Raw genomic sequence first — 10664 nt, forward strand, 5'->3', positions numbered from 1 at the left:
ACAGAAGTGGGCCCAGAGTTGATCCTTGGGGTACACCCTTTTGTTGGATCAACAGGTCAGACTGTTTTCCATTAACAACCACACATTGCTTTCTACTGTGAAGGTACGAGTTGAACCATAACACTGTATTATTAGAAAGGCCAATGCCGTGAAGTTTATCCAAGAGCAGATATCGATCAACAAAATCAAAGGCTTTTGTCAAGTCAATAAAAATGGCACCTGTGAGTTCACCATCATCTGCAGCAGAGTACAAGTCATTCGTAAATTTAAGTCATTATATATATATATACTTTATTAAACTCTGTTTAGGTTGTATTGCCGACGCTATAAGCAGAGAGCTAGGGAACAGACATGTTCAGATCAATTGTTCAGCAGAGAGCCTCTGGATATATTACAAGATCATAACACAGATCAATTCAAGATAATACATCATCATGAACAGGAAAATGAACCAGAATACAAAAAAGGGTAACTGTATTCCCTTAGTTACATTACAAAACATGTACTCAGATTTCACTGATTACAATGTTACAAAAAAAAGGAACATTATTTTTGCTTCGAAACAACATTATGTGTTGTTTGCATTATGCTTATGAAAGGCAGGTTTCCCTATAAATAAAATCCCTGAGCAGAGGAAACCTTTCTGATCCTAAATATCTTGGTTTCTTCTACGGTCAAATTGCTCTGTTGTCTTACATAAAACACTTGAGCAAAAACATCTTATTCATACTTATTTTTATTGTATTTATTTGTATTGCATTTGATATTGAGGTAATCCAAAATGAACCAAAAGTTATCAGGTTAAATTACTTTTTGATTCACAGAATAGATACTGATTAAAATAACTAGTTACAGGTAACTAGTTATTGTACCATATAACATTATTAAAGTAACCCTCCCAGTGTTTGGGACTGAAAGGAAAAAAAGAAGAGAGGAATGAGCAATGTGACCTCAGCTCCTGTAATGAATGCTGAAGTATTATTTGAGTTATTTGAAGTATTAAAGTAACGTGTTATGGCAGGAAAGTTCAATCTGGTATATTCATTTTAATGTCACCTTATATAGAATGTGTGTTAAACTTGTGATTTCTGCATTGAGTGACTTCTGCCTAGCAGATACCAAGAAGAGGCCCCTAGGGTCTCTCTGTTAATTATCAATAGTCCTTGCAATTAACAGGGGAAGTCCCAGATACATTTTCAGATAATGTAGTTAAAGTCTTGTAGAATTAATGTTTATCTCCTACACATCCTGCAGGCCTTGAGACTTGGGTCACCCAGCAGTAACCAAGATAAACGTCCTTTTGAGCTTATCAATAAAATGTATTCATTCCTAGTAAGCTGACTTTGGGGTGAAGGGAAGTTCAGGGAAGCCATTAAGCGATAAGAACAATTAACTTCTGTTAAAGATACATGATACAATGTTTGTGTGTTGAGGATGTTTAGGGGGAATGAGTATGTGTCCTGTCAAAGAGTCCTCTGTCATGACTCCGAATCATTGATTGGGGGATCTGCCTAAGGACAGAGGGACAGAAACACACACACACACACACACACACATACAAACACACACACACACACACACACACATACACTGTGAAGCAAACGATGGAATCAACAAACTGACTTACTACCTGGGATCCCGCCCAGAAGGGAAACCGACCAATGGAACACTGCCAACTCACTGTCTAGCTCGCTCAGAAGTGAACTCTGTGTATAAATGTTGTGATCATTTTGAAGATCGGGGCTCTTGTTTTTGACTTGCCGTTCCTGAGACATGTCTCACACGGGGTTAGAATCTGAGCCCGGAGTACTCTGCAGAGTGCTTCGTGATTAGGAGATTGGGTGATGTATTTGTATGTTTTACCATTAAAGCAGATTATTGTTTAACTTGTATTCTGGTGTTTCTTAATCCCTTCCTTTTTACGAATTTACCCAGCTTATCAAACGACACGCGGAGACAAGGTTGGTTTTAAACATCCTCCAAATCTCCAACAATGCACACATTGCTTTTTCCTCCTGATGGACGCTGTGACAGTCTTGCCATGAGCAGGAGTCTCCTCGTGTCTCCTCGTGTCCCCATGATGTCCATCCTGCGGTGAACTACAGTTCTGACAGTGTTTACAGCAGATTCAAACGCACTGAAGGTCAGCATGCTCTGTATTTTTGAATTGTGTTAGCCTAGAATGTCCTCTGGTTGAAATAACAGTGAAGTTTGAGTCAGACATTCTCATCATTAAACGCTGCAAAGCTTTTGAGGGCTCTTCCTTTCCTGGCAGATACAGATCTAACTTGGTTACCCATTTGGTAATGTGCATAAAGACAAACACAAGTATGTGATTTGATGGTTAAGCATCCAAAAGCGAGCAAATCCTTCATAAATATCCATGTACGTTTTTTGGTGCAGCATTAACAGAACCATTTATTTGTATCTTAAATATGTTCCAATAATTTAAATAAAAAAAAATAGAAACTAGCTACAAAATATACACAACAATCAAAAACAGGTTCAGTCTGAGTAAAAATGCATTCTGTGTTCTTCTGTTTACAGACTCAGTTTGAAATGTATCTGACTCTAAATTCCAACAACACCACTGAGTATCTTTACTGATTTACTCTTTTATTTATTTGTATTAAAGCATTGCTCCTAGTACGCATTGTCTGTCTCTGATATGTGCATTGAATGTTGTCATCTGAACTCATTGCAATGCTGAGAGGTGAGGGGGGGGAGGGAGGACCACCCCCTGTCTCTGTAGGTGTCTCAGGATGTCCAGGATGGAGTCCAGCTCCAGACGGAAGGCCTCCACCTCTCTGCTCTTCTGCTGAGCCAGCTGCTTCCAGCCCTCCACCTCCGACTGCTGACCAGAGTCCAGGGTCTGCCAGGAGCCCCCGATCACCTGCAGGGGGGGGGGACTCTGAAAATGAGTGGGCATCAATCATATCCAACATTTAAATCTAAATGGCAGTATGGGTTAGTGCAGTATCCAATTGTATGAAAGGTAATACTTGGTCAAATATGTGACGATATCCTTTTGGCACATAGTGCTGCAGAGAAGAACCGGCCAACAAGCAGTATTCTACAGTCCAATCAAAACCCTTGTTTGGTAAAGGGACCTCTTCAAAATAAAATCAGCATGATTGTTTTTTATATAAACTGCTGTTAAAAAAAAAGTCACCAAATAAACTAAGCCAATCTGTAAGAGCCTTCCATTGGATAATTACTGAAGTGATTCATACGTTTCAGCTGGCAACAAGTTATTTAACCCTAGCTGATGCGGTGAGTAGCTTCTCATTCCTTTAACAACCATGTCGGAAGATATCCTGTGGTCGTGGAAAGGATGTTAATCAGTTTCAGAAGGGGTATAATTATTGGCCTGCATCAAGCAAAGAACACAACTAAGGAGAACGCTGAAACTACTCAAATCGGGTTGATAACTGTCCAACACATTATTAAAACCAAATCAATGAATCCAGATTTACCCTGTTCCAGAGTGATGGGCGCATCAGGGAAAGAAGAGAGGCGGACAGGCAGCGTATTTTCAATGATAATGTGAACGTTTCAAAGATGATCATTCTCTCTAATATTGCAATTGCAGGAGCCTTGGTTTCCACTGTGTTCTGAACAACATGGAGAGAAGCTGGGATCCATTCAAAGTGCAGGTATTTTTATATGGGGGCAACAGCTAGTTTAGAAAGAATACTGCAGGACAGAAGCGCAGTATGCTGGCCAGCCGGTCCAATGTTGCAGCACTGGATTATATAGTACGGAGCCCCTAAAGGGACATGGGGAAAAAAAAAAAGAGAGAGAGAGAGAAAAAAAAGAAAAGTCGGGATAACGGATTAGTTTCTCGTACGAGAAACTAATCCGTTATCCCGACTTTTTTTAATTTTTTTTTAGAAAGTTACCGGTGCGCCAAGGAGAAAGTGGGGCAGTTCGATGTGTGTAGAGGTGTCTGTGTGTGTGTAGAGGTGTGTGTGTGTGTGTGTGTGTTTAGAGGTGTGTGTGGTTAAAACATTACGTAGCAGCCTGCGGTCACTCTATAGCTGTTCGGATGAAGGTGAACACAGTTCAGGCAGTGCGTAAAAGCTCTTTGCGCGCTGGTGCTGCTCTTCTCTGAGTCTGAGTTAAACGTCCCGCTGCCTCCTGGAGTGACTGCAGGTTGCTACGTTTTTAACCACACACCCCTGGCCGCAATGTCCTTAAAATGAAGTCTGAGTTCGAAATATATCCTAAACAATGTATGCACAGTCATTTCACGTAAACATAACAGTCTGCAATGAAATGGTTGTCTGCTGTGTGCTCCACTTCCTCCTTGGTGCACCGGTAACTTTCTAAAAAAGAAAACGGGTTAGTTTCTCGTGCGTCTTCCTGACTTAACTTTTGTGCTCATATTTTTTTTATATGTCTCTTAAACCTTTATCCCGACTCTTTTTTTTCTTCTCCACAAGATACTTTCTCGTGCGCACCAGATACTAACCCGTTATCCCGACTTTTCTTTCTCTCTCTTTTTTTAATTAATATAGTAATATAGACCCCAAACATGATTTTTCATGAAGCAACAGGCAGTAAAGGTGATTAATATTCTCTCTCCATGGTTACCTGCTGCAGCTTCCTCTCTCTGCTCTGGTGCCGCAGCTCCATGTCGAGGATCTTCCTCTCCAGACCGCTCAGCAGCTTCCCCTCGGGGCTCTGAGCCTCTTTAGCTTCCTTCAGATCCTTCAGCAGTCTGCTCAGCTGCACACAGAGAGGAGACAATGTTTTCAAATGAAAATACATCTACCAAATGTAATAATGAACTTGTTTGTCTTGGGGAAAAATATATAATAATCAAGCAATGAAACAAAACGATTTTTGGTTCATGTCATGTGCCATCTTGTTGTACAACACCACCCAATGTTGCAGATGGATTGGAAAACTCTGTCACATCCTGAAAACCAAAATACCAAATTGTTCCAAACTATCTTCTTTAGATCTCTCAACTCTCAATAATATAAGGGGCTGCTGTTAGAGCTGCAAAAAGATGCTGGTTAAACCTACTCTCATTCAAATGTGTCATATGTTTGAATTGTATGAGGGGAGGGTTACCCTGGTTACAGTATGATGGTTTTTTTATTACAATAATAAAAGAGTTATCGCAAATAAAAAAACATCCATAAATCAAACAAGAAGCAACACCTTTGTTTTGATATGATTTTATAAAATAACTTCAAATAAATGCTTAGGAAAAAGCCTGGGACCTGTTTCTGCAGAGCGTCCTCTCTGGTCCTGGAGACAGTGAGAGCATCTTTGGCTCCCTGCAGCTCCTGCAGCTGCTCTTTCAGGTGTTTCACCGTCACCTGCAGGGAAACGTCAGAGTGAAAGCAACACAATACTTTCCAGGACTGTTGAAATTCCTGTTAGTGTGTCAGTACCTCCTGAGTGTGTAGCTGATTGGTCAGCTCAGCCACCCGTGAAGAAGAGTGTTCCAGGGCGTAGTCGGCCCGCAGCGTGTCCAGAGCCCGGAGCTGCTCCGCCTTCATGGAGCTCAGCTGCTCTGCACCCTGCTGCCTCACCCTGACACACACATGCAGGTCAGATATCAAATCACCCTGCTGCCTCACCCTGACACACACATGCAGGTCAGATAACACATCACCCTGCTGCCTCACCCTGACACACACATGCAGGTCAGATAACACATCACCCTCCTGCTCCGCACAGTGTCAGTGAGTGTGTGCACACACACCTGCTCAGCTCCTCCTCAGCGTGTTCAGCCTGTGCAGTCAGCCCCTCCCTCTGCAGCTGCAGCTGCTCCACCTGCTGCCTCAGAGCCTCGCTCTCCTGCACCACCTCTGAAATGTGGCAGCCTGTCAACAAGCAGCAACAAGAGAATGTGAGTCATTATTCATATTTTTTCCCCCGTCACCTTAGGTCTGTTGGGGAGAGGAAACAAATTATACTTTTCTGTATGTGATGAATAAGATAATACTGCAATACTACATGGTACAAGTGTTCTACGATCTACAAGACTGCTCCTCCAAATACAGGTCTGCTCAAAGATTGTACGTCAAGCCTTTGGGAAACTCTATGAATCACTGTGCTATAATAACATATTAACATTGATTCTGAGCTCACTGAATGTGAATTCTCCATCAAAGTGTAGATAAAGGGTCCCATGATTTAATAAAGTTAGACTGAAGCACTCTTGTGCACAGGTCAATCCTCAAATTAGAGACAGAATTCAATCCGAGGTCAAATGTACGTTGTAATAGTGTTACATTTATTTTTCCTTGTTTCTTATGCTAAATATTTCTCCTTGTCATGACTTTGATAACACTATTAACCCCAATTCCAATGAAGTTGGGATGTTGTGTAAAACGTAAATAAAAACAGAATACAATAATTTGCAATTTGCAGGTCACCCTTGAAAAAGAGATATTTTGATCTCAAGGGGCTTTCACCTGGTTAAATAAAGGCTACAAACAAACACATTCCTTTTCGGCCTATATTCAATTGAAGACACTACAAAGACAAGATATGTAATGTTCAAACTGAAAACCTTTATATTTTTGTTGCAAATATTGACTCATTTTGAATGTGATGCCACGTTCAATAAAGCTGGGACAGGTTCATGTCACCACTGTGTTACATCACCTTCCTTTTAACAACACCCAATCAGTGTTTAAAACTGAGGAAACTCATTGTTGTTGCTTTTTAGGTGGAATTCTTTCCCATTCTTGCTTGATGTACGACTTCAGTTGCTCCACAGTCCAGGGTCTCCGTTGTTGCATTTGGCGCTTCATAATGCGCCCCACATGTTCAATAGGAGACAGGTCTTGACCCCCACACTTTACTACGAAGCCAGGCTTTTGTAACACGTACAGAATGTGACTTGGCATTGTCCCGCTGAAATAAGCAGGGACGTCCCTGAGAAACGTCGCTTGGATGGCAGCATATGTTGCTCCACCTGTTTGTACCTTTCAGCATTAATGGAGCCTTCGCAGGTCAGCGAGTTGCCCATCTCGCTGACCATCACAGATGCTTTTGAACTTTGCGCTGTGTCATGGGTTCAATGTTGGTTTTCAGCCTTGCCGCTTATGTGCAGAGATTTCTCTGGATTCTCTGAATCTTTTGATTACATTATGGGCTGTAAATAATGAAATCCCATGCAATTGTACGTTGAGAAACGTTGTTCTTAAACTGTTGGACTGCTCACGCAGTTGTTCACAAAGTGGTGAACCTCGCCTCATCCTTGCTTGTGAACGACTGAGCCTTTCGGGGATGCTCCTTTTTTACCCAAGCATGACACTCACCTGTTTCCAATGAACCTGTTCACCTGTGGAATGTTCCAAACAGGTGTTTTGAGCATTCCTCAACTGTCCCAGTCTTTTGCTGCCCTGTCCCAGCTTTTTAGGGGCTTGTTGCAGGCATCACATTCAAAATGAGTCAATATTTGCACAGAAAAAATAAGTTTATCAGTTGGAACATTACATACCATGTCTTTGTAGTGTACTTAATTGGATATAGGTTGATAAAGATTTGCAAATAAAAAAATGTAAGGTCATTTTATTGTTTCTCCTGTCGTAAAGAGATCCTCCCAGATCGTGTGAGATGGGAATCTACTCTACAGTCCATTATCCTGCTTACTTACTTATTAGGCTTCAGCAATATGAATTACACACATTAAATCAGTATCTTCCAATATTAGCCTGTTGATTTGTATTCTCTTTGTTTTAACATAGGGAGGCGTGTGGCGCAGTGGCTTAGTGTGTTGGTGTTTGGATCAGGGGAGCACAGGTTCAAACCCCACTGCAGTCAGCATGTCGTTGTCTCCCTGAGACACTTCACCTCAAATTGCTCCTGTGGGGGTTGTCCTCAGTATTGAGTATGTAAGTCGCTTTGGATAAAAGCGTCTAACAAGTGACATGTAATGTAACTTTGTGTTATGTATGGTTCACAGCCTCTCACACACAGGGTTGAAGAACTCAAGTCTGTTCTCATGGTATATCATCTTGTTCTTTTCTTGGCCTTCACAGCGTGCTTGAACTCTTTGCCGTTTTGCCATCACTCTCTTCTTTTAAAGGTTTGGTCTTTACAGAGACACAAACCCTGCTCAGAACCATCAAGAAGTGACATGCAGAGCTCTTTCCCCTATATCTATCAACACAACCTAGTCAACTTGTATCCTACGAAAACTTAAATCCACCTGACTGAAAGCCATGGTATAGATTAGATGTATGAAATCATTTTTAGAAGCTAACAAGCCATTCTGCTGAAACCAGGGAGGTAACAAAAGGAGGCCTATGCACGAGGTATGAGGTAGTGTCCTTACCTTAAATTGTTTGATATAAACCTGTTGTTTGGAAAATACTAAAGCAAATATTAGATAAATGTGAAATTGTTATGCAAGAAAAGACTTGGAAAGTGGTGTACCTCACATCGCATTTTAGGTGCATCTGCATTACTTGATATTTGATTTGCGTTTATATATTTGAATTAAAGAGCCTGTGACAGCATCCCAACAACTGTTGTGCAATGAAATATTGGGCTACTAGTCATCTCGAAGGTGCGATACCGTTCCGATAAATATCAATAATTTCGAACATCGCGGGGAAATTCCTTCGACTCATTTTGAAGTTTTGGGGGAAGCCGGAAGTGACGTCAATGCGGGAACGCTTCACTGTGCGGCGAGAGAGCCAAACACGGACAAAGTGTGTTGTCATGCGTAGAAATGGTGAATTACTGAGTTTAGGCACGTTAATAACGTTTTAATGAAGTTGACTAGCAGTATATTCATATTTGTCAGTGCTTTCATGTCAATTCTGCGAACATAAACATAAATGATCGCGGTGAAGATGATGATTAAATTAGGATTAAAAATCAGTAGTGAGAGCTGCTGAATTTCCTCCCGTCGGATGTGATATAAATATAAATCGATTATTTGTGTCGTTGTAAACTCAAGTGGATGAAACTACCGTAATTTTCGGACTATAAGCCGCGCCTTTTTTCCCATTTTTCGACGCTGCGGCTTATATAACGGTGCGGGAGACCTAGGGGACCTCCTAAATCTATGGATTTTACAGGTTACAGTCCACCACCTTTAACTCTATGGGCTCTATGGCCGGTCCGCGCCCCCCACCTTTAAGCGGCGGGCTCCAGCAGGAAAAGCTGGAGGCCGGAAAAGAGTGAGACAGGTAGCGTGCAAAAGTAAAAGTGGAACCGAGAGTGGTACGAGAGACAGAACGAGAGCAAGACAGACAGACATTACGAGAGCGAGACAGTTTGTCCCCGTACCACTGGTTGAAAACCACTGCTTGTAGATCACTGCCGGTAACGTGCGCTCGCGGAGCGCACCCGTAAGTTTGAAAGTTGAAAAGTTGTGTGTCTGAAACGCTATGTGTGATACAGTACAGTTTACTACAGCACAGTACATGTTCTGTAGCTACCTATTGCACTTAATGCTAAACACTTGAATACGTTACGCAAATATTCAACTTGTTTGTTTGAAAAATTAATAAAGGGAGCTTCCTCACAAACAGCCCTCTCTTTCCCAAACCCCAACAAGCACGAAAACCCTTACATATGGTAATTAAACATTAAAACACCTGCGGCTTATATCCCAGTGGCGGCTTATATATGTACACATCATTCAATTTAAGCTTGCGGCTTATATTCCCAGGTGCGCCTTATAGTCCGAAAATTACGGTACAGTTTATTAGTGCTTTCAATGTCAATTCGGCGAACATATGTACATATAAATGATCGTGAGGATGATGATTTAAAAATCGTTTGTTTAGAGCCGGTTCTGCATTGTCTGATGAAAAGCAAACCGAGTGCTTTGTAGTTGTAGTACACCAACATGGATTAACGTGTGGTTTTTTTACCAAAATATTCTGGAAATTAATGCATACCAAATGTCACAGATTATTATTATTATTATCCCACTCCGATCGGGACGATAGGTCACACCGTTTCCCCGCACGAGGCTCTCCCGTTGACAGTTCTACGTGGGCTGGGCTGGGTGCATTGGCGGACTGGCCATGCGGGACGAATCCCGATGGCCGGCGATACCATAAGGTGGCCGGTCGGATAAGTATAAAAGCACATCCCCCCCTCCCCCCGTTGACATTTACTAGCAGTACCGAAGTTGGGCCGTCGAGAAGTCCCGGATGACTTTTAGCTCCAAGTCCACCACTCTGGCTACAAATGAACTATGTCGCCCATATTGACGCACTAATCATAAACTTCTAACAGATACAACATAAACCCCAGATCCTTCAGCCTCATATGACTCTAAGTACACGATTCAAAATGAAACTGTCCATCGCTGTCTGAGCTTGCTGCTGTGTGGCGCCATCGTGCGGTTTACATGCGCATGCCTGGTATCCTGACGGTGGCAGCCTGTGAGGCGCTGTGCCCGCAATGACGTCACAATCATTTGTGCGGGATTTGGAGGAATCCCCGAGAAGATCCAGAAAACGGTCAACATTGAAGGCCAGATTAATGGGTTATCAAAGTCAGATATCCCAAAATCAAGTTCCCAGTAACGGTTCAAAAAAAAAGGGGACAATATTTACTGCAAATTGATGGGTTTGGATGATGGGGGAAACTCCGTGCTCACGGCTCTTAAGAATGGATATACAGTATTTGCTTAGATTTTGTAAAGTCCTTGTTGTTTTTTGGATATG

At 41.9% G+C, this 10664-nt stretch overlaps 1 protein-coding gene across 2 annotated transcripts; it reads right to left on the reverse strand.

Annotated features, from left to right (window-relative positions):
* Nucleotides 1–1919: 1919 nt before the first annotated feature.
* Nucleotides 1920–5935, reverse strand: LOC104961308 (centrosomal protein of 162 kDa-like). 2 transcript variants are annotated; one of them, XM_010789578.1, is made up of 5 exons: nt 5723–5935; nt 5409–5550; nt 5235–5333; nt 4597–4731; nt 1920–2911 (listed from the first exon to the last, which is right to left on the reverse strand). In XM_010789578.1, the coding sequence occupies exons 2-5, from the start codon at nt 5514–5516 to the stop codon at nt 2696–2698; spliced, it is 558 nt and encodes a 185-aa protein (XP_010787880.1). In that variant the 5' UTR covers nt 5517–5550; nt 5723–5935; the 3' UTR covers nt 1920–2695. The 2 variants fall into 2 exon arrangements, with proteins under 2 accessions (XP_010787880.1, XP_010787882.1); XM_010789580.1 differs by having other exon boundaries at nt 1920–2893; nt 5723–5916.
* Between the last annotated feature and the right edge of the window lie 4729 nt (nt 5936–10664).

The sequence above is a fragment of the Notothenia coriiceps genome, unplaced genomic scaffold, assembly GCF_000735185.1.
Source record: "Notothenia coriiceps isolate Sejong01 unplaced genomic scaffold, NC01 NC01_scaffold00033126, whole genome shotgun sequence".
Classification (NCBI taxonomy): Eukaryota; Metazoa; Chordata; class Actinopteri; order Perciformes; family Nototheniidae; genus Notothenia; species Notothenia coriiceps.

Coding starts and splice junctions, on each gene's coding strand:
- LOC104961308 (XM_010789578.1), bottom strand. CDS start 5,516: ATGAAGGCGGAGCAGCTCCGGGCTCTGGACACGCTGCGGGCCGACTAC. Junction 4,732..5,234: donor AGGACGCTCTGCAGAAACAG/GTCCCAGGCTTT, acceptor CTCTGTGTGCAG/CTGAGCAGACTGCTGAAGGA. Junction 2,912..4,596: donor GAGAGAGGAAGCTGCAGCAG/GTAACCATGGAG, acceptor ACTCATTTTCAG/AGTCCCCCCCCCCTGCAGGT.